At 33.2% G+C, this 20,676-nt stretch overlaps 5 protein-coding genes across 14 annotated transcripts; 1 reads left to right on the forward strand and 4 right to left on the reverse strand.

The window, feature by feature from the left end:
- Positions 1-249: 249 nt before the first annotated feature.
- AT1G31500 (DNAse I-like superfamily protein) lies at positions 250-3,313 on the reverse strand. Of its 8 annotated transcripts, none has more exons than NM_001332964.1 (10): positions 3,156-3,313; positions 2,737-2,843; positions 2,594-2,634; positions 2,357-2,406; positions 1,959-2,028; positions 1,618-1,742; positions 1,418-1,530; positions 1,138-1,273; positions 913-1,060; positions 250-803 (listed from the first exon to the last, which is right to left on the reverse strand). In NM_001332964.1, the coding sequence occupies exons 1-10, from the start codon at positions 3,209-3,211 to the stop codon at positions 498-500; spliced, it is 1,152 nt and encodes a 383-aa protein (NP_001323327.1). In that variant the 5' UTR covers positions 3,212-3,313; the 3' UTR covers positions 250-497. The 8 variants fall into 8 exon arrangements, with proteins under 8 accessions (NP_001323327.1, NP_174435.2, NP_973944.1 ...); NM_102889.5 differs by having other exon boundaries at positions 2,737-2,858; NM_202214.3 differs by having other exon boundaries at positions 282-803; positions 2,737-2,838; positions 3,152-3,249.
- Positions 3,314-4,093: 780 nt separating this feature from the next.
- AT1G31510 (F-box associated ubiquitination effector family protein) lies at positions 4,094-5,139 on the forward strand (the record flags this gene model as incomplete). Its single annotated transcript, NM_102890.1, has 3 exons — positions 4,094-4,781; positions 4,826-4,885; positions 4,958-5,139. The coding sequence occupies 3 exons, from the start codon at positions 4,094-4,096 to the stop codon at positions 5,137-5,139; spliced, it is 930 nt and encodes a 309-aa protein (NP_174436.1).
- Positions 5,140-5,659: 520 nt separating this feature from the next.
- On the reverse strand, positions 5,660-6,316 carry AT1G31520 (uncharacterized protein; the record flags this gene model as incomplete). Its single annotated transcript, NM_102891.1, has 3 exons — positions 5,660-5,906; positions 6,023-6,115; positions 6,258-6,316. 3 exons carry the CDS (start codon positions 6,314-6,316, stop codon positions 5,660-5,662), a joined length of 399 nt encoding a protein of 132 aa, NP_174437.1.
- A 1,548-nt stretch (positions 6,317-7,864) lies between these two features.
- On the reverse strand, positions 7,865-9,145 carry AT1G31530 (DNAse I-like superfamily protein; the record flags this gene model as incomplete). The annotated part of the gene is made up of 6 exons (NM_102892.1): positions 7,865-8,131; positions 8,209-8,353; positions 8,458-8,664; positions 8,776-8,891; positions 8,988-9,057; positions 9,099-9,145. 6 exons carry the CDS (start codon positions 9,143-9,145, stop codon positions 7,865-7,867), a joined length of 852 nt encoding a protein of 283 aa, NP_174438.1.
- Positions 9,146-15,054: 5,909 nt separating this feature from the next.
- AT1G31540 (Disease resistance protein (TIR-NBS-LRR class) family) lies at positions 15,055-20,476 on the reverse strand. 3 transcript variants are annotated; one of them, NM_001123924.2, is made up of 7 exons: positions 19,914-20,476; positions 18,718-19,834; positions 18,294-18,590; positions 17,773-18,183; positions 16,023-17,204; positions 15,524-15,938; positions 15,055-15,428 (listed from the first exon to the last, which is right to left on the reverse strand). In NM_001123924.2, exons 1-6 carry the CDS (start codon positions 20,372-20,374, stop codon positions 15,921-15,923), a joined length of 3,486 nt encoding a protein of 1,161 aa, NP_001117396.1. In that variant the 5' UTR covers positions 20,375-20,476; the 3' UTR covers positions 15,055-15,428; positions 15,524-15,920. The 3 variants fall into 3 exon arrangements, with proteins under 3 accessions (NP_001117396.1, NP_001319123.1, NP_174439.2); NM_001332968.1 differs by having other exon boundaries at positions 15,072-15,428; positions 16,023-18,183; positions 19,914-20,452; NM_102893.3 differs by lacking the exons at positions 15,055-15,428; positions 15,524-15,938 and having other exon boundaries at positions 17,183-18,183; positions 19,914-20,430.
- Between the last annotated feature and the right edge of the window lie 200 nt (positions 20,477-20,676).

Genomic DNA, 20,676 nt, shown 5'->3' on the forward strand with positions numbered 1-20,676 from the left:
AATTATCGGTGAAAGGTGAGACTGTAAAAGAATATTCGTTCGTACTCAAAATTATGATTTATTATTATAAGTTGGTGCGATAGTACAAACTTTAGTGGTTGATAGATAAAACAGATCAATGCTTGACCTAATTTTGTTGCAACTTTATTCAACAAATTGAAACGAGATCATCATATGATATTAACATGTCATTTCACTAAATCTTCTATTGTTTTTGTCTAGTTGACTACAGAATAATAGAACCAATTCTTATGTTATTTTATGAGTGCAATAAACAAGACACATTAAACAATTTCTTCTCAAGAAAATTCAAATATTCTCAGTAATTCAATGCACACAACGAAAATTTCGAGTTTATTGAGACAAAAATGATCCAAGTCCTTTAATACTTTGTGTTGTGTGTGTATGATTCACTGCTTCATGATTTCTACAAGAACCATATTCAAATGCTGAAACAATGGAGTTATGCGACAAAACTTTCTAAAGAACGAAACTTCCTATTCCCGACGAATCTCAAACTCAGCTCCTATAGGTAAATGATCACTCGGGTGATGATGATTCGGTAAGAAACCGACAACATCTGGAGAATCCGGCTCAGGTAGTTGAAGGATACTCACAGGTTTAATGAAGTCTGAAGGAGAGATGAAGATGTAGTCAAGTGTGTTTGTGAAGCCAGGAGTGCAATTTGTGAACTTAGGCTCTCCTCTTGTGACTTCATAGACACTAGACAGAGGAACTGGAGCTTCTTCTTCTTCTATGGTCTCTGTGGGTTTAGCATTACCCGATACTAGGTAACTATAAACCTGGAAAACGACGACAAGTATCAGGATTTTACCACCGTAAACCCAATCTTTTGATTTTGCAAATAGATTGAACAATTAGGGAAACTCAATGTAAGAAACTGAATCAAACCATATCCCCAGGAATTGAATTGAAGTCGCCAGCTAGTAGCAATGAAGGTGTGCACTCAAATTCATCTGATATTAGTGTTTTGAACTGAGCTAGTCGTGACAGTAGATACTTGGCTTGAGCAAGCTTGACATCAGCCAATTCAGGGTCCCTAGAGATAAGTAAACATGAGATGAAAGTTTAAAGGGTGGTAAAAGATAATCTTCAATCGGTGACAAGTATTTTTACCAGTAAAGATGTGTGTTTGCCACGATAACGATATGCTGAAACGGCTTGTTGATCCTAAAAGCAGCCATTATTCCAACGCAATCACGTTTTAGTCTCACTAGTGGATCATTAAGGTCACGACTGTCTTTTCGAGAATCTTTTGTTTGGGGCAGATTTGTGGAAACATGTGAAGAGAACATAGATAAAAGTTAGTAATGATGTTGAGATATAAAGAAACAGCACAAAGTATTTGCTTTCTTTTCCTCCAAAAGGACAAATTTATCTTTCGCTTTCTCATCACCTTTTCCTTCGTTGGATGTCTCAATCTTCTGTTCGCTGCAGGAAACACTATCTGCTTTTATTGAGTCCACAAGATCATTATATTCGATCCGTTCCTTTGTGACTAACTCTGCACTAAATCAAAAGAAGAGTGTTGTTTCAATCAGATTGATGTTTTTGCATTAAGTTAACGTCTTGTCAGGCTTAATGTTTTTATCATACCAGCTTGGCTTGTAGAAGATTGCACAACCATCACGCTTCCTCTGGCCGGTTCTCTGAATATAAATCCCAGAATATCCCAGAGAGTCCATGTTATTTCTGTAAAAGCTATCGTACTCATCTACTTCCTGCGAGCATTGCAACTATATAACTAACAAGTGGAGACACCCTTTTGTTAAACACAATTCAAAGGCCCTATGAACAAACAACACTAACATTTTTACAGGCCTGAGCTTGTCTAATGGATTGAACAAAAGAGAAGAATGAATTTTGTGTTTCATACGAAAAGGGTATCTCAATACTACCTAAACACAAAAGAAGAAGTTTTCACAAGAATAAAGTACCTGCAGACAAAAGAAATCAGCCTGGAGATTTTTGAGAACGCTGAGAATTGCATGTGAACGAGCTTTCCATCTGCAACACAAGAAAAGGAAGACCAAGTCACATTTACTACAAAACCATAACCCTTTAAGAAGCACCATTCCCTAATATTTTAACAAAGTTAATATATCGCTAAATCCAAAGTACATATTGGGTAATGGATAATTAACGTGGGTAAGACCAAACACAATATTGCCTGCTTATAGCTAAGTTCCTAAACATTCATAGAATCCATTGTTGTTTTCTGAAGCAAATCTTGACTATACTCCAGGCCATTGATTACACAACTCACAGAAAGAACTCTTGACTAGTATAAGTAAATTTGATCTCGAAACTGAGAAATGTAGAGAAAAATAATTACTTGAGACAGGCAGGTGGAGAGTGTGGGAGAAGTGCACTCTTCACATAAACCTACAAGAAATATAAAGCTCAAATAGATAAGAAACTCAACAAAGGAAAGAGCTAAAAGAACTGTCTGTATCTATAAATCAAGCTCAGAAATTCGTAAGATCGTTTAAAACTACAAAATTCGTCCAAATATTAAGCTACAAAATATCACAAAGCATATGAGAGATTAAAAAGCTTGATTATTTCTTACCTGAGCTAATATGTTATATGAAACAAGACGGAATCTGATACCTGAAAACACAAAATTCTCATTACTAGTACCAATTCTACTTAAACTTATACAGTTATATAAAGCCACAAGCTTTGATAAGTAAAGAGGAATAGCAAAAAAACCATCGGATTTATTTCTTGAACCAATATCAACTCCTTCAACAGATTCAAATTTGCGAACTTTTGGTTCAATTGCAGGATTCGTACTCATTCTTCTCGAAATAACTTTCCTGCAGACACGAGAGCTGTTGAATCAAAGGGTCAGGAAAAAAAACAATCCTTGAACATCAATATTTAGGTCAAAATTAAGAAGCTGATTTAATTCCCCATAAAATTTCAATTACAGCCCAGATAAATTCGAGATTCTAGAGGATTGGTTCCAATATAAAGATGAGAAATTTCTAAACAAATTGTATTCCTCAACGAAATTGCCCAATGACAATGAACAGAGACGATCAATTTAGTTGCATTACTAAATACGAAACTTGAGATTACAGAAAATGAAACTGTATATTGATTGATACAGAAACGAAGAAACCCACCTGGGAAGAAGAAGATTCGGACGAGGAAGATGATGCAGAGTTGTAGAACTAAACATCTATAGTGACAACAATTGACTTAACCCAATTTGGCTTTAGATTGAAGAAACTCTTGTGGGTTTTCAAATAAAATAGTGAAGAATTCGATAATTATCATTTGCTCCCTGTCTTTATATTAAAGTAGTTAGTGAGCCTTCATTTTATTTATTGGAACTTTAGAACCAAAAATAGGTCATTAGTAGGTTCATTTACTTTCCAACAAATAAAAATCCAATCGAAATCAACGTCAAAATCCAAAACCCAAAATTTTCAAAAATTCCCAAAGCACCTATATATATAACTATATAAGTTAGTATGAGTTTCTAAATCATTTACTGTCAGATATTTAGTCTATAAATGGTTGTGTACCAGACTAAAATCTAATTAATCGATATTTAACTAATTCACCATTACGGACCAATATACACTATTGCGAATTAAAAATTTCCATACTAACACTCACTTGAGCATAAAACTTTATAAGATGAGAAATTATAGATATATTTCCCAAAAAGCTTCACACCAATATTAATATAACAAGGGGATTGACGTAAATGACACTAAAAAACTTTATTATTCCAAAAAATGACACCTTTTTTTTGAAATTTCCAAAATAGCATATAAAATTTTTAATCCTCTATAAATTAATTAAATAATAAAGTTTTTTTTATTACTATTTGTATCAATCCCCCAAATAAAAATGAGAGCAAACATTAATCTAATATTAAATTGAATCAAAAAAGTTTTTAATAATAAAAATATATACCCTAAATTGAAAATAACAAACCCAAATATAATACTACAAACTAATTTGGTAAAGGACATACTACAAACTAATTTGGTAGAGGACATGCAAGCAATGGAAAACACTAATCACAGAACCGATATTCGTCAACAAGCACATGTCTCACATGCATGGTCTTGAACCGATATTCACAGTCTTCAATTACGTTCCGGCCACAGTTTCTCCATTGTGCTCAACAATTTCTTGTATCGGTATGGATTTCAACAACAAACCTAGTTTAAATTTTCAGGTTTTTAAACCGCTTTCATCTTCGGATTTATTGGAGCACAACATGTTTCATTGTGATGGTCTATTGCTAATGGTCATGGGAACCAAAATTTTAGTTTCCAATCCGTTGTTGAAAGAAGCAAGATGGATCAAATGTGGCTATAGCTTTGAGTTTGACCATTCCATCGATGCATATGGTCTTGGATACATTAGTAACGAGTCACCAAGTGGTTGTAATGATTACAAAATGGTTAGGTTTCGGTGTCCTAATAATTTAAGTGTTGAAATCTACGATTTCAAATCTGATTGTTGGAAGGTTGTTGTTGTTGATAAAACCTTCCATGGGTTCTTTCGACTACCATTGTCAAGTGTGTGTATAGGAGGAACTCCTTATTGGATAGGTTATAATATCTACGGTACCGTTTCGATACAAAGTTTCGATTTCTCAAAAGAGAGATTTGAGACCTTGTTCGAGTCTCTTCATCACTCATCCATCGGGATCCAGTGGAAAGATTCTCTTTCTTTAGGGATTTTCCGTGGAGATCATCTTTCTTTGTTACGTGAACCGCACTTAGCAGGTAAGATATACTGATGAAGAAGCATTGGAGTAGGTTAATGACAGTTTCTATAGCTCAACTTCCCAAGTTTCCAATATATCCAAGTCACTTCATTGAGAACAATGGTAAGATTCTGCTATATATTCGTCACTTTGTAACTAGGTCAATTAGCATCTACGTTGTGGGAGAGACATAAGAATGCCCGAAAGTTGAATGTTACTCTTCTATGGAGTCTTCAATTGGTGGTCCTGGTTGCTACTATATATGTCCCAAGCTTACTTCCGGTTCCAGGCTTTTCGAGGTAATTAAGAGGAAGAAGAATAAGCGTGCTCCGATCCATTGCTACGAGTTAAATGGTTATCTTCTTTCATGTTTATAATGGTCTTTACTTTCGAACTCTATAAACATAGTGGGATAACTTCATAAGAGTTTGAATCTGGTTCGAAAAAAGTGGGAAACAATATTTATGCATACAAATATGGTTTTTTATTTTGATTATTTCTATGTTCATATTATTGCTTCGGCGGATCTGAACTCAATGCCAATGAGCAAATGATCACTCGCTTTCGGTGTCTCGTAATATAAGATCATGATTTGATATTCGAGGTCTTTATGCATCCGTGGTTCCTTATTCCCCAAGCTTAATCTCTTTATTGCATAAATTGTATACGTTCTCGTCATATATTCTACTTATTTACTTGGTATAGTTATTTCTGGATATGACAAAAAGTAAACTCTACATTAATATTTTGGAGAGATTTTGAATAAGTATGGGAAAATACAAGAGAAGAATCTTTAACAAAAAAAAATACAAGGGAAGGAATGTTGTTTAAAAAGAGTTGTTTCATAGATGAAAAGTGCTTTTCTCTTATCTTAAGAAACCATCTGAATTATAACTTCTACATATATAAACGCCATGTATCACTGCTAGTGAGGTCTCCGGCGTTTACTCGGAGAATGGCGAGGTGAGCGTAAACAATGGGAGGTACCATCCTAAAGGGGTATGCAGCATCTTTGTAGCTATAGATCATGATATTGAACTTTGAGAGAATAGCATCCACACCAGCATCTTCTGGCTTCATGGACGTCTGAAGATAAGGGAACTCGAAGACTTTTCTTGCTCGAATGTTTGATGCAACATGTATACTAGTAAAAATAATAACGAACCAACCCAAAGTCAACAACTAGATCGAACATGGCAAAACACGTACAAAACAAAAAGTAACAAACAGAGGAGAAACAATTATGAGTAGAGATATTACCTTTGAGCTCCATGGAGATGATCTTCATTAATCCCAAGCTGCTCATTATGGATGTTCAAAATCTCTTCGTCAACTCTAAAGAATGGTCGCCAACTGTGATACGTCTAATGTATTTTGAGTTGGTGTGTACTCAAGAAATGCTCCATGAATGAAACCGGAGGCTAGATTTCTTCTTCGTCCTTCCTCTCAGCTAGCGTATCTTCTTGGTTTAATGGAGTCGCTATGAATCAATAACCATTTCTCTCTCCAGTGTTGAAGCTGGTCAGCTTCTTGCATGCAAGCCGCAAGAGTCATTTGTATCCATCCCACCTGATCAATTTCATCACATTGCCTATGTCTTCTTTCATATCTCCTTTAAGTATTTACGGAGAGAAACTCCTCCTCTAAGCATTTTAAAGATGTTGGATAAGAGAACAGTCGATAGATAGAAGAAAAGGTGTGAACAAACTAGGGTTCAAGAACCGTTGGATTTTTCTTGTAGAAAAAGTAACATTTGATGATTCTTCCCCAAATCCATAGGGTTTATAGAATCTCGAGCAGAGAAAATGAGAGGTTGAGAAGATGATCAATAACTTGACGAGAAGATATTAGGGTTTAGAAGCGACGGAACTTGGTTTGGGCTTCTCGCAGAAGAAAGAAACTAATATCGTTGGTGAGAGTTGTACAAGGAACAGAGTGTGAGGAGGTAGTGTTTGCAGATGATCGATCAAATGATTAAGAAGAAAGAGAAGAAGACGAACTTGAAGATGATGAAGTGTTTTCAAGAATGGGTATCTTGAAGCGCGAAGCCCTCACACTAGTGTTCCAACGGTAAATGAATGAAAGTTTATATAATACAAAACTAAATAAGGACCCACGCTATGCAACATGGGAAAATATTTGTAGAAATTTTGGATTGCTAGTTTACATCATAAATCACAGTCATAATATTTTCTATTTAATAAGCTTTTGTAATTTTATATATTAAACTTATTGTGTCATATTCCAATATGTAATCCTGCAATCGGATCAGTAAATTTGACAATCCTTCAGTAATCCATCTAATGTTAAAATTCATTGGATCATATCCATCTATGTTTTTTTGAAAAAAACAAAAACAAATCAAATACTGAATAAGTTTTGAAAACAATAATAAATATCCATATAAAACAGTATACACATTCAAGTATTGCTAAAAAAAATTAAAATATATATATTGTAGGGATTGTTAGGTTTAGTAGTCAATTTCAAATCTTCAAGATTTGAAAAATTCTTGCAAATCAAGTTTAGTACAAAATATATGAAAATTGTTTTCTAAATTATTGAATGTAAAATATAGTGAAAACGTTTTTTAAAAAAAATTATTTTGTTAATTGTTCTTAATATTAACTAAGATATAGATTTGGTCTGATATAAATATTATTTTGATATGAAATTATTATCATTTAAGATGAAGTGTGTAAAATTAAAATCAAGTTTATTATGATGATATAGATGTTAAATTGTATTGCAAAAGTAAATATGTATGGTGGAAATTTGTTTTTTTTTCTAAATACTAAATTAAAATATATAAAAATACGGAGTTACTATTTATAATTTAAATATCATCAATAAACTTAAGTGTATAAAATTAAATTGTATAATAAAATAGAATACATAAGCCTGAAATTTTGTAATAAAAAAGAATTATTTAAATTAAATAAAGAAAAATTGTAAATTGCTATTTTACTATTCCAAATTCAAATATTATCAATAATAATTTACATTTATATCTTACACCTACTTATTTAGGTGGATCTTATCTGGTATATATATTACATTGTTTTTCTCAATTATATGAGAGAAATAAAATATAATTATTGGCTATATGTTTCGGTTGATCTCAAACTCAACGCCGATGGGTAAATGATCACTCGGATGAATTTCATTGGGTAAGAAATCGACTTCGTCCGGCGAATCCAGGAGCTTCACAGGAGAAATAATTTCAGAATGCGTGTAGAACATGTAATCGAGTGTTTCAGCAAACCCTGGCACATTATTTGTGAACCTTGGCTCTCCTTTCGTAAATTCATACACACTTCGTAGATCAATATCAGACGGTATATTGTCTGAATTTATGTATTTATGCACCTGAGGAGAGTAAGAAAGAGAATAAATCCATGTTTCTTGAACAAAACTACATTAACCAAGCATGGTTGAAGTTATACGTAGGGTTTCGAATTGAAGTCACCAGCAAGGATCACCGATGGACTGCAATTTGTTAGCGCTGATATAATCTCCTTGAACGAGGCTAATTCAGTCATTAGAGTCTTGACTTGAGCTAGCTTTAAATCATCCCATCGATCAGGTTTCCTGAGTGTAAGAAAGTAAGAAAAGTATTTTAATACGATCAAAAGGTTAAAACTATGTATATCGACTCAGAAAGCGATCTAGTTAATTAAAAGTAAAATATTTACCCGGATTTTAAATGAGAGCTTGCAATAATAACGACATGATTAAATGGTTTTAAAATCTTGAACGCTACCATTACCACAGAAAGCTCTTCAGCGTTAACAACGTCACTAGACTCACTACTTACGGTACTACTACTCGGCGCCACGCAAAGGTTTTCATATTTGGTGTATCCTTGGATTCTGGTTGTTTGGTATGTAATGAACTCTGCACTGTTTAAAATAAACAAGAAGGAAGGAGAGACTTTGTTAGGCACTTTAGACAATAAAATTGTAAACTATAAAACTGAAATTGTATTCAACGTCTTAAATCTCTATTTATACAATTTGGGCTTGAAAAAGATTGCGCATTCATAGCCTTCTTTATTTTCAATAGGAATTCCAGAGTATCCTTGAGCTTCCATGTTTCTATCGAAAAAACTATGGTACTCGTCTACTTCCTGAAAATGGATTGATTGATATATATATTAGAATTCATATTAGCATACAAAATCCTATTTATGTGTGGCACGAGAGAATGAGAGAGCTAAACAAACTTGTAGACAGATGAAATCAGCTTCAAAATTCTTTATATTATCAAGAATCGCCTTCGAACGTTTCTCCCACCTATACCAAAAATTAATAACATAAATTGCGGAGGAGCCTACAGGATAGACTCTGGAGGAGAGACATACATGAGAGACGACGACGCCATCCGCTACACAAACACAAGACCCTTACTATTAAGAGCATGTCCATCGATATGTCAAAACATATATAAAGTATACTTGTATAACTAAGAGATTTTTGATAATACGACAATGAGGGAGTAAGAATAAACTACATGAGCTAGGGTGTTGTAAGAGACGACTCGAAATCTGCCTGCATATTTCAACACAAACAAGCCAATATTAGCCTATATATGTCATAGAATATTTATCATATAATTATTTGATATAGTACCGTTACTACGATGAGGCTTGTGACTAGGGACAATATCAACCCACTTTTCGGATTTCTCATGTTTCTGACATAAACAATGCTTCCACATGCCTTTTGTGAGAAATTGGATCTGAATTGTAAAGATAGTATCGTAAGTAATTGAAGAGAAGATGTTATTTTCGTATATCTTATATCTATGTATCAATGAGAATATATATATACAGGAATGAAAAATCATCAATTAATTTAAGATATCAATGCTATAGATTTTATTGATTTTAAAATGATATTTTTAATTGCACCTGATTTTACTAATAATTGACATTTGCCACATGTTTCTCTCTGTATAAAACTTGTTGGAAAAAAGTTATTTCTCACATGGTTTCCTAATTGATGTATTACAAGGTTGGTTGAAAAGCTATCCTAGTTAATGTAAGATTTTACGTTTAGTTTAAACCAATAATTATGCTAAGTTATACAATAATTAAAAAAAAAAATCTGTATACTTTTAATTTTTAATTAAACGAGATCAATTATATGTAGATTTAGACTTTATAATTAAATAAAATTATATGTTAGTTTGGATTTATAAAAAAATGGTTATAGTTTATTTACAATAAAATGAACTTATATGTCAGTTTAGATTTATAAAAGACTGGTTAGGGTTAAGATTTACAAGTAAACTAGGTTAGTACCCATCGCATGATATTCATGCTTTAATTAGTTTATAAATTTTGCTACTCTATATATTACTAATATAGTTAATACTTTGTTTGTCTATAAATATTTAATTGTGTAATTTATAAATTTTAAAAGTTTATCAATTTATTATTGGTATCATTTAAACATGGATACTATTTAATTTATTATAAAATTAATGTGTCCCTTTGTAGACGTAATTAATATTTAGTATATGTAGTTGTATATATGGTGTGTCGGGGTATAGTGATATTTTATTAACATCTTATTAGTGTGGATTAATAGTGTGGATAAATGTTAACTTCTACAATTTACAAAGTATAAAAGTCTATATTAAGTTTGAATCGTATAGTATATATAGTTGTATACATTGTGTGTTAGTATAACGTTATGTGTTAGTATATACATTGTGTGTTAGTGTATAGTAGAATTTGTAAACATGTATATTTTAGTAAATATTTGTTTTACGAATCCTGTTCTATTAGCTGAGTATTCACATATAATGAATAAAAACAACAAACATATAAATTATCAAAACCAATAATTTAAAACCACAAATTTTAAAAATAGAATGAACTTATATGTCAGTTTGGATTTATAAAATAGTGGTTAAGGTTAAGACTTACAAGTAAATGAGATTATTTGGATTTATAAAAGAATAGTTAGGGTTTAGATTTTACAACTAATTCAATTTATTGGGGGTTTAATGAATTTTGTTTATTTAGATAATACTAATTTTTTAATTAGGAGGTGTTATTGATTTCTAATTTACAAGGAATTTTGATGAATTCAATTAAATCCTTGAAAGTAAAGAAATGAAAGATTTTAAACGATTGTTAGAGAGTTTTTTATAATCTTGTTGATTAGTTTTTCATAATCTTGTAAAGTTTCTCAAACAATCTCTCTATTTTGATAATACTTGAATAACACAAAACTTTTAATGACTTTATAAAAGTATGTATCTAATAACCCAAAATTTATGAAGATTTTAGATTATTTTTTACAAATCTTAAACGAATAACACAAAACTTTAACATACTTTAAAAAATTTTGATTGAATAACAACAGATTTTACATGACAATTTATATCACTAAAACTCTTTTGAAATCATAAATGAATAACACCCCCTTAGATTATATAGTAAATTTTGATTGACTAATTAAAAAGAGAAGTTAAAAATCACTTGTTTGTTTAATTTTTAATTTTTATTTATGTATTGTATGACATGGCATAATAATTGGATTAAACTAAAAGGAGGTGGATAAAAGAACCCATAAAATATCCTTTAATGTAATCAATATTGATCTCTTCCTCGCATCATCGCATGATAACCTAGTTAATGTTGTAAATATTTTTATCTTAATATCCTATACCCTATTAATAATAAAAGGAAATCTTAAAGAAAATAACGTAAACTTGTTGAATATTACATTATATGCCATTACAGTAAAGAACAAATAAAAATAGAACATTAGGGTCAAAGTTATTTAAATACTTTTTTTTTTGAATACGAGGAAATTCTGGATTATAAATCGTAATTTTCAAAATCCGAAATCACATCATATAATTTTAGTTTTGTCCTAAATAAAAGTATTTAAATAATTAAATTTACATATTACCAATAGTCTAAAAATCTTAACATACTATCCATGTAACCGGACCATTTTTCAAGATATATATACATTTTGATTAAGGATCTCTAGAAATCTACTTCTAACACTCAACATTTTTTTTTTCATTGTAAACAGCTTTGGAAGTAGAATCCATCATTTTTACCAAATAGGAGAAGATTTCTAAACTTTTTATTTTATTTCTCAATTGAATCATGTTTTACTGTCTCTTTTGTTATATGTGTGGCAATGTCAGTAGTCCTCCAACTGAGTTTTAGGATTCTAAGTAGGATATTCATTAAATTGATAAATTGGTTGTTATTAGATTTTTTTTAATCCTTAGATCTTTTTATTCAGATATTTTACATTTTGAAATCAACTTGATAATCCTTTGTTAGATTCTAGATATTTTTCTATATCTAGAATCTATATCACCAAAAGTATTCCATGAAATGTCTGAATTAGTGTGTATTGAGCACTGCCATTTTAGCCATCGAGAATTATGCTAGAAAGTATTGTGAACTACATGAACTTGCTTGTTAATGTGAATTTGATTAGGAGATTTCAAATTACAGTTTAGTAATCAAATAGTCAAATTTTAGTGCTTGATTCCTTGAGATATGATTAATCTGATTGCGTTCATATTAATGGAACATGGCGTTTACTCTGACTTGAGTGATCACAGCTCAAGACTGTCGCTTGCGCCGGTGCTCACACTCTTTTCTTCGTGGTGTTTTATGTATCTCTAAATCCCTTTGATATTTCTCTTTGGTAATTCATCACGGTTTAAGATCTTAGAGATTGCAATGCGATTTGTTATATGACTGATAAAAGTATAGCAATATGTATATTTACTTACGTTAGGAGAGGAATTTAATTTATTGATTATTTATTATGCTGAGAAATCTTGAGATTCAATAAGACCAATCTCAAGAGTCAAGACATTGTGTATCACCAATCCAAAGATCAACATGGTGAGATCCTTTTGTTTTGGTTCCCATTTTACCAACTCTGCTTTCAGTCTGATTGGAATTACCAACATGATGAGATCAACATAGACATTTTTTTTTTTTGGTGTTTAGCACATGTATACTAAACAATACAAGCGCAGGCTTCAAAGCTACGCCAAACACTTGATGGTTACTAACAAGGACGGACGAAATAGTAAGATGGTAACATTATTTCTATTTGATCTTTTAGGCTTCTTCTAGGTTGGTATAACGTTATCTCGTGAATCAAAAGACCCTCAAAAGATGTAGTGTATACACACTTGACACTGAAAATTAGTAAAAACGTGGTGCCCACCAGACCATATGACTCACATTTAGTTGTTACTACCTCTACGTCTTGAATTAAACTCCAATTTGGATTATGACCTTGCTTCATTATTTATACTTGGAATCAAATAGAAAAAAATGCATGACTATTAATAAGGTCAGACCATTCCTCTCTAAGAGAGAAAAAATGTCTTGGAAGAAAAGGGATTGGAGTTCATATTATTATCTTTGTGTATTGTGGTCCATTTTCCTCCATTCACACTTTAATCATATGATGAAACATCTTTGATAAATTTCCAAATACAAACATAATTAAAATCCTATAGAATGATATTTGCTTCCGGGAAAGTCCTCAAAAAATGAACTATAGTTAGGGGTGTCAAAATGGGTAACCCAACTCAACTCAACTCATAATCAAATGAGTTCATTTAATTTGATGGGTTGAGTTGTTAAATGGATTAACCCATTTAAGTAATAATTTAATTAATTATTATTATAAAACAATAATAAATAATTACCATTATTAATTCATTATCATCAAACTTAGGATATTTACGGATTCCACTTTTTACGGATTTACGTTTTTGACGATAAAATCATGGGTTTAAGTTTTTGACGGGAAAATTACGGATTTACGTTTCTGGCGGGAAAATTACGGGTTTAAGTTTTTGGCGGGAAAATCTCGGGTTTACGTTTTTGGCGGGAAAATCACGGATTTACGTTTTTGGCGGGAAAATCACGGATTTACGTTTTTGGCGGGAAAATTACGAGTTTACGTTTTTGGTGGGAAAATCTCGGGGTTACGTTTTTGGCGGAAAAATTACGGGTTTACGTTTTTGGCGGGAAAATCTCGGGGTTACGTTTTGGGCGGAAAAATTACAGGTTTACGTTTTTGGCGGGAAAATTATGGATTTACATTTTTGGCGGGAAAATCTCGGGTTTACGTTTTTGGCGGGAAAATCTCGGGTTTACGTTTTTTGCGAGAAAATCACGGGTTTACTTTTTTTTGCGGGAAAATCACGGATTTATGTTTTTGGTGGAAAAATTACGAGTTTACTTTTTCTCAATTTCATCTCTTGTATATTTAAGAAATTTGGAAAAATATTAATTTTATTAAATTGGTTTAGATGTGTTGGTTAAACTTAAATTGGCATTGGTTTAGAGATTTTAGATGGTTTTATTCAATTTTACAAAATTTGATGGGTTAATTGGGTAAACCATTGAAACCATTAATCATTACAACCCAACTCATTTTACTCATCAAACCAATTGACTCAACTCATTTGACCCATCAACTCATTTAAGTCAAAATTTTCAATTCATTAGGGTTCATGGGTTGAGTTGAGTTGAGTTGACCCATGAATTTTGACCCATTTTGACACCCCTAACTATAGTATGATATTTATTAACTGTTCCAACGGAAGCGTGTTCAAGAAGGTACCCTTTTTTCCTTACTCTGTTTCATTTTTCTTGTGTTACACGCTACAATTTCGCGTAGTATACAAGAAGTAGAACTGATACAAATATTCTGTACATGACTCTAAAAGAAACAGATTTTAAAAGTTCAACAATCAAATTATAGAAACTCCATTACTCATTTTGATATCACACAGATAAGTAACAACAGAATATGGTTTATTCACTCTTGGGTCTTGGCCTTAATATGCTACATAGTTGCAGCTTCGTCTCTATATGCACATGCATAGCGATAGGCTTAATCAGATTGGAAGCAAAATTGAAAATTTTGATATATAGATATATTTTCTTCTACACAACCTCTGTAAATGAAGTTATCCGATCTCATTTCTTACGTAGCTGGAGTAGCTACAAAGCCATATAGCCAGAGCCGTCCCTAGGGATTTGGTGGCCACAAGCAAAAAAAAATTTTGGACCAACTAATTATCTCTCTTCATTACTATCTTCATAGAATCTTATACCAAATCCTTTTAATCTTATACCCGTTTGCGTAAAATTCCATCAGTTTTTTTGTATCCACAACACGACTTGCATTTGAAACAATTTGTGTTATATAGTTTATTCGGAAATAGCCTAAGTTGGTTTATGGACTTTGAAAGATGCCTAAAAACTTTGCAGGTGTGGCTACAAAGTAAGTCAGTCGTTCGATTTCTCTCCATAATAGGTGTATGCTATACATAACACTTTTCAACTATTCATAAAAAAAGAGAACTATTATAAATCACAAACTCAATTCGGGTTCACTGTAAAACTTTGTGCTAGACAGCAAATTAAAGGAATCGTTATAGTAATGAAATAAGCTTATCAAAAACGTGCAACCTAAGAACAGAAACAAAACATTTTAAAACATTCACATGAACAGCAACATCTTCATCTGCCCTGAAGACAATGAAGAATCTTGGGCTCTCCTTGTTGTTCCATAGAACCGACAGCAAAACTACTCATTCCATCACCATAAAAGTATCTCAAAGATTCATTTCTTTTTCACGTAATCTGCAAGTAAAAGAAAACAACTCATTGATCTATACTATTAAAGATCCTGACTGTGAGATATCTGATATTCTGTTCAGTTCTTGATTAATACTTACCTTGTATTGTGTATTGGTTCTCTCTATCTCAACTGTCTTCATTCTGATCAAGCTCATTGCCTAATCACTGTTTCCACACTCTTCCAACAGATTGGTCTCATTGCTTATACCATCATCGTCACTATCCCCATGCTCTTCACTCTAATCACTCTCATTGCTTATATCACTATATTCGCACTCTTCAAAGTGATCACTCTCCCTACCTATATCACTATTCATCACTGTCTCCTCGCTCTTCGCTCTGATCAGTTTAATGGCATCCATCACTGCCTTCATCAGCTTCACAAACATGCTGCATAGTGTTTGGATTACCATGTCGGTTCTTCGCTGATGACAGTCCTCTAAGTGTCGTATTTACCCCATCCGTTTAGTTTGGACGTAGACACCCTAATATTACTTATATGAAGTGATATAGCTGCAAAAGAATCTAGTTGTCAATAATGCAAAAAGAATTGAGAGATGAATAGTCATTATGTTACAATTATTGCTTAATGCTTACCCGCATGCGCTTCGTGCTTCTCTCAGTTTCTACATTGATATCTCCAGGCTCTTCACTGTGTTCAATCTCATTAACAAGTCCTTGAAGAGGTGTATACCCTTTATTACCTTCTTCGGCTTCAGAAACATGTGGAAGAGTACTGTTTGAATAATTATCAAGTCGAGTCTCCGCTGATGAACAGTCCTCTAAGAGTCGTATACCCCATTGTTCAATATCACTATATCTTTTGTCTAATTGCTCAATCTTTATATCCACATGATCGTAGTAGTTCCGTTGAGCTAGAGCAGCATTATCTTCGTTTAGAGGGATACGACAGTCCAATATAGCTATATTATAGCAATCCTCCCCATAATATCTATCTTTATTAACTTCGAAATAAATGTCATAATCAAAGTTGTTCCCAAATCTGTCTTTGAACTCACATTTTACCTCGAGCTCTACTGGCTCCTCCTTATTAGTTACCAATGCGCCAATCCTAAATCTGAAGAATGGTTGGGAGAGATGGACGTGAAGTATAGGAATGGTCAGAGAGGAGCTTCCAGTAGTACGGTAAGTGAAATATGATGGCACTTCTTCTTTCCCTGTAAATAACATGTAGTTGAAAATAATTGATTCTTGGTGATGAAGGACAGTTTCTGGATCCAAGTTGAAGCAGTCCAAGAAACTGAGTACGACTTTAGGAAGAGAAGAGGAGGCTGTGTCAATATTGTCTGCTTTCATCACCTCCATCCCACTTGGATATCCACTCAATTCAACTCTGGTCAATGTACCACAATTTCGAAACAAAGCTTCCTTAAGATGTTTCAGTTTAGACATGTGTAGGAACACACATTTTAGCCTGCTGCAACTGTTCATGCTTAGCTCAGTGAGGTTAGAGAATTTCTCGATCCACCAAGGAACCTCTTCAATCGCTGTTTCGTCTAGATAGAGCACTGAGATGTTGGTTGAGATTTCAGGAAAGCTCCTCAACTGTGAGCATCCACTGAAACAAAGGTAATCAAGAGATTGGAGGTTGATTCCGGTGGGCAGAGTCTCCAGATTTATGCAGTTTATTATGATCAAGTCCTTCAGTTGATTGAGATTCTGAAATGAGGAAGTAAGCTCCACCAAACTTGGGAGATTCTCGAGATGCAAGCTCGTCAAAGTGGGAGACAACATCATCGCCAGGAAGGGCGTAAGCGGCTGAACCAAATAACAAGTTTTACGGGTTTTCAGTGGCAAATTACTTTTAAAGTTAAATTTTAGAAAATAAATCTTTAAAAACGAAAAGAATAACAGTACTAATGTATTATGGGTAAATCTCATCGGTATTAATAGATTGTTTGGAACTTTCCATTCACGATCACATCTACTCTTTATTAAAACCGATTATTTTTTAATTACATAATATATGTCATTAGAAAATAGCTAAAAATAATAAATTAAGAAAATCCCATGTATAATTTTCTTTTACGTTTTAATGATATCACGACAAAGGAAAAAACCCAATTGATATCATCTTTAATTTCTTATTTTCTTTCCATTTTTATCTGTTTTTTACTTTTTATTTATTTTTTTTTAAAATCAGATATTTTCTTCTTCATTCTTTGTAACCAAAATTTACTTTCCAATCAAATTAAATTATTCATAAATATATAAAAATTAGTGTTTTTTAAGTTTTCACACGAGTCAACGACAATGATTTTTTTTTACTTTTATAAAAGTGTTAGGGAAAGAGTTTGGAGATAATGTTAAGTGTAGAACTACTTACCTTCTCTTCTTCCCATTGTTTCTCATCACTCTCTTCTTTTGATATTCTAAACTCAACAAGATTCTCGAGATGTAAATTAGAAGGGAAATCTTCAATGTTTGTTAGATTTAGATTGAGAACTGAGATGTTGGTTGAGAATTTGGGAAAAGTCTTCAACTTTGAGCAATGATAGAGATTGAGGCGGTCAAGAGATTTGAGGTTGAATCCGGTAGGAAGAATTTTCAGACTTTTGCAGTTTAGCATGTCCAAGTTCAACAGTTTATTGAGATTTCGTATAGAGGACGGGAGCTCGACCAAACTCTCGCAAAACTTAAGATTAAGTATCTCGAGATTAGTAGCTTCAGAAAGATCTGGAATTACTTTCAGGTTTGATGATCCGTGCAGATCCATTTCCTTTAGACATGTAAGTGGCTGTATCCAACAAAAATCAAACATAGAGCTCAAAAGAAATTACACATCATGTGGCACTATTGTCATAAAAAAACAAAATAACAACATAAGAAATTATTCTCAAAACTTACCGCAACTCCTTCCCATAGCTTATGTAGCTTGCTGTACTGCATTTCGAGCTTGACAAGGTTTTCAGGACGAAAACCAAAAGGCATACACCTCATTGGAAATTTGGACCAGCACAATAGTTTGAGTGTACGGGGCAAATAGTCGAAACTTGGAGGTAAATGCAAACCGTCTTCTTTCAAACCAAAGTTCTTAATTTCTAAGAAACGGAGATTAGACATCCCTTTGAAGGCCCTCTCATGTACATCCAACTCACGAATATTCCTTATATCCAGTGATATACCTAAAACCTTTTGAGTACCCTGAAAAATATGATATATATGAGAAATAGACAACCCCATACAATTCATCGTTTATCAGATGGCATCTCTTAAACCTTATACGTATATTGAGTTATGAAAGGATCAAAAATATTTTTTTTAAACTTACAGTGCATGCATTGAGTATATCATGTATATCATTTGGATCCACCAGAAATTCTCGTTCTCCAGGTTTGTCAATGGACTGAATGCGAACAATTTTTCTACCCATTTCTTGTAGCGAACGGTGCATCACCACATAACCTTGTCTGACATGAATGAGGGACTTATCAGCTAGGTTTTCTAGTGCAAAACTAACATCACTATCTGCCAGCAAGGACTTGATGGTTGTGACTTCCATATGATTGAAAAGACATGCGATATGACGAAATATCTCTTGATCTTCACTCTCTAACCCATCATAGCTGATTCTTAGTATTTTTTCAATTTTACCGTCTATACGTAGACTATTCTCAAGCCTTGGCAGCATATCCATCCAGTATTCCATATCCCTCCTCCGCAAATATTTACCCAAAAGATTAAGACCCAAAGGAAAATTGCCCGCATGTCTTACTACATCAACTACAAGATCCTCAAAACCTTTAGGAGCATAGTTTTGCTTGAATGCAGATTGACATAACATCTGACAAGCATGCACATCAGTTGGGAAACTTACTTCATAAATATGATCAATTCCATGAGCAATCAAGAAGTGCTTATCATTTGTAACCACAATGATTCTGCTCCCATATCCAAACCATTGAGTTTGACCCACTAATGTATCTAGTACCATTATATCATCCAAATCATCAATAATGATAAGAACTTTTTGGTGCTTTAGCCTCTCTTCCAATGCAGCTGGATCATCTATCTTTATGTCTTTTTTCCCGAGAATTTCAGATAGGAAGTGTCCTTGTAGCTGCAACTTCATATTGGGGTCGTCCGGATTGGCGCCACTATAAATATTCCGACTATAAGATACAAAAGCCCTGTCGATGAAAGTGCTACCTTGGAAATGTCGAGAAAGTCGTTTAAACAGAGCTCTTGCAATGGTAGTCTTACCAATCCCTGAGGAACCCGATATACCAACCATTCTCACTTCTTTAGATTCCAGTTGCAGCAGTAAACTCATTTCAGCGATGTGATCTTCGATGCCAACAAGTTCCTCAGAATCCTTGGGTGTAGTTAAAAGCAGTTTACCCAAAACATCATTGGCTATTTCTTCAATCATTTTTGCTTCGTCGTTCCTAATAAGATGAAAGATAATTTAACAAATATGAAACAACAATTTATTTCAAGATGTATCTAATAATAAAAAAAACATACCATTTGGCAGAGTCAAATCCAAGCATATTCGCTACAAGAGTCAACGCTTTCTTCCATTGATTTTTCACTTCCTCATCTGTTTGTCTCTTGCAAGTATTTTCAAAGATCTTTCCGAAGTCGCCGATTTGATGCCTCACTTGGGAAGGATCCACATGGTAGAAAACTGGTATGACAATTTTATCATTGCAGTTTACAATCTCCAGCAACTCGTTAAGACACCAGCTCGATGAAGCGTAGTTTTTTGAGAAAACGACCACAGCGATCCTGGATTCCTTGATGGCTTGTTCAAGATCGGGCCAGAGAGAGTGGCTTCTCTCGATCTCATTGTCTCTGAAAGCAGTGATTAGTTTCCGATCAAGCTCTTTGAGAAAGTGGCTACGGAATGTTACGCGGACGTCTTCCCCTCTGAAGCTCAAGAAAACATCATATAACCAATTGTGAGAAGAAGATGACGAAGCCATAGAGAGAGAGAGTTAGAAGGAGGAAACAAGGAACGAAGACTTTTAAGAAGAGAAATAGAGGAGAAGTAGTGAGTCTGTCTTGGTGGATATAAAACATTTAACATAACAGCTTAGAGGTAACTTGACTTAATCACGGCCACACAAGTTTTCACAATTATTTCTTAGACTTTTCTGATGCAACTTGGCGGAAGTTTCCTCTTTGTTGACTCAGTGGTCACAACCATCTTTCATAGCCTCTTGTCTTTACATTACTATCTCATTCATTTACATATTCTTAATAAAGATGTATAGTTCATCATACT

This window comes from Arabidopsis thaliana (assembly GCF_000001735.4).
Source record: "Arabidopsis thaliana chromosome 1 sequence".
Lineage (NCBI taxonomy): Eukaryota > Viridiplantae > Streptophyta > Magnoliopsida > Brassicales > Brassicaceae > Arabidopsis > Arabidopsis thaliana.

What these genes read in the sequence shown, in the direction of transcription:
- AT1G31500 (NM_001332966.1), bottom strand. Translation starts at nt 3,211, where the DNA reads ATGTTTAGTTCTACAACTCTGCATCATCTTCCTCGTCCGAATCTTCTT. An exon ending in CATATAACATATTAGCTCAG is followed by an intron (nt 2,407 to 2,593) that starts GTAAGAAATAAT and finishes TATTTCTTGTAG; the next exon opens with GTTTATGTGAAGAGTGCACT. An exon ending in ATCTTCTACAAGCCAAGCTG is followed by an intron (nt 1,531 to 1,617) that starts GTATGATAAAAA and finishes CTTTTGATTTAG; the next exon opens with TGCAGAGTTAGTCACAAAGG.
- AT1G31540 (NM_001123924.2), bottom strand. Translation starts at nt 20,374, where the DNA reads ATGGCTTCGTCATCTTCTTCTCACAATTGGTTATATGATGTTTTCTTG. An exon ending in ATATACTCAATGCATGCACT is followed by an intron (nt 18,591 to 18,717) that starts GTAAGTTTAAAA and finishes CATATTTTTCAG; the next exon opens with GGTACTCAAAAGGTTTTAGG. An exon ending in AACAATGGGAAGAAGAGAAG is followed by an intron (nt 17,205 to 17,772) that starts GTAAGTAGTTCT and finishes TATTTGGTTCAG; the next exon opens with CCGCTTACGCCCTTCCTGGC.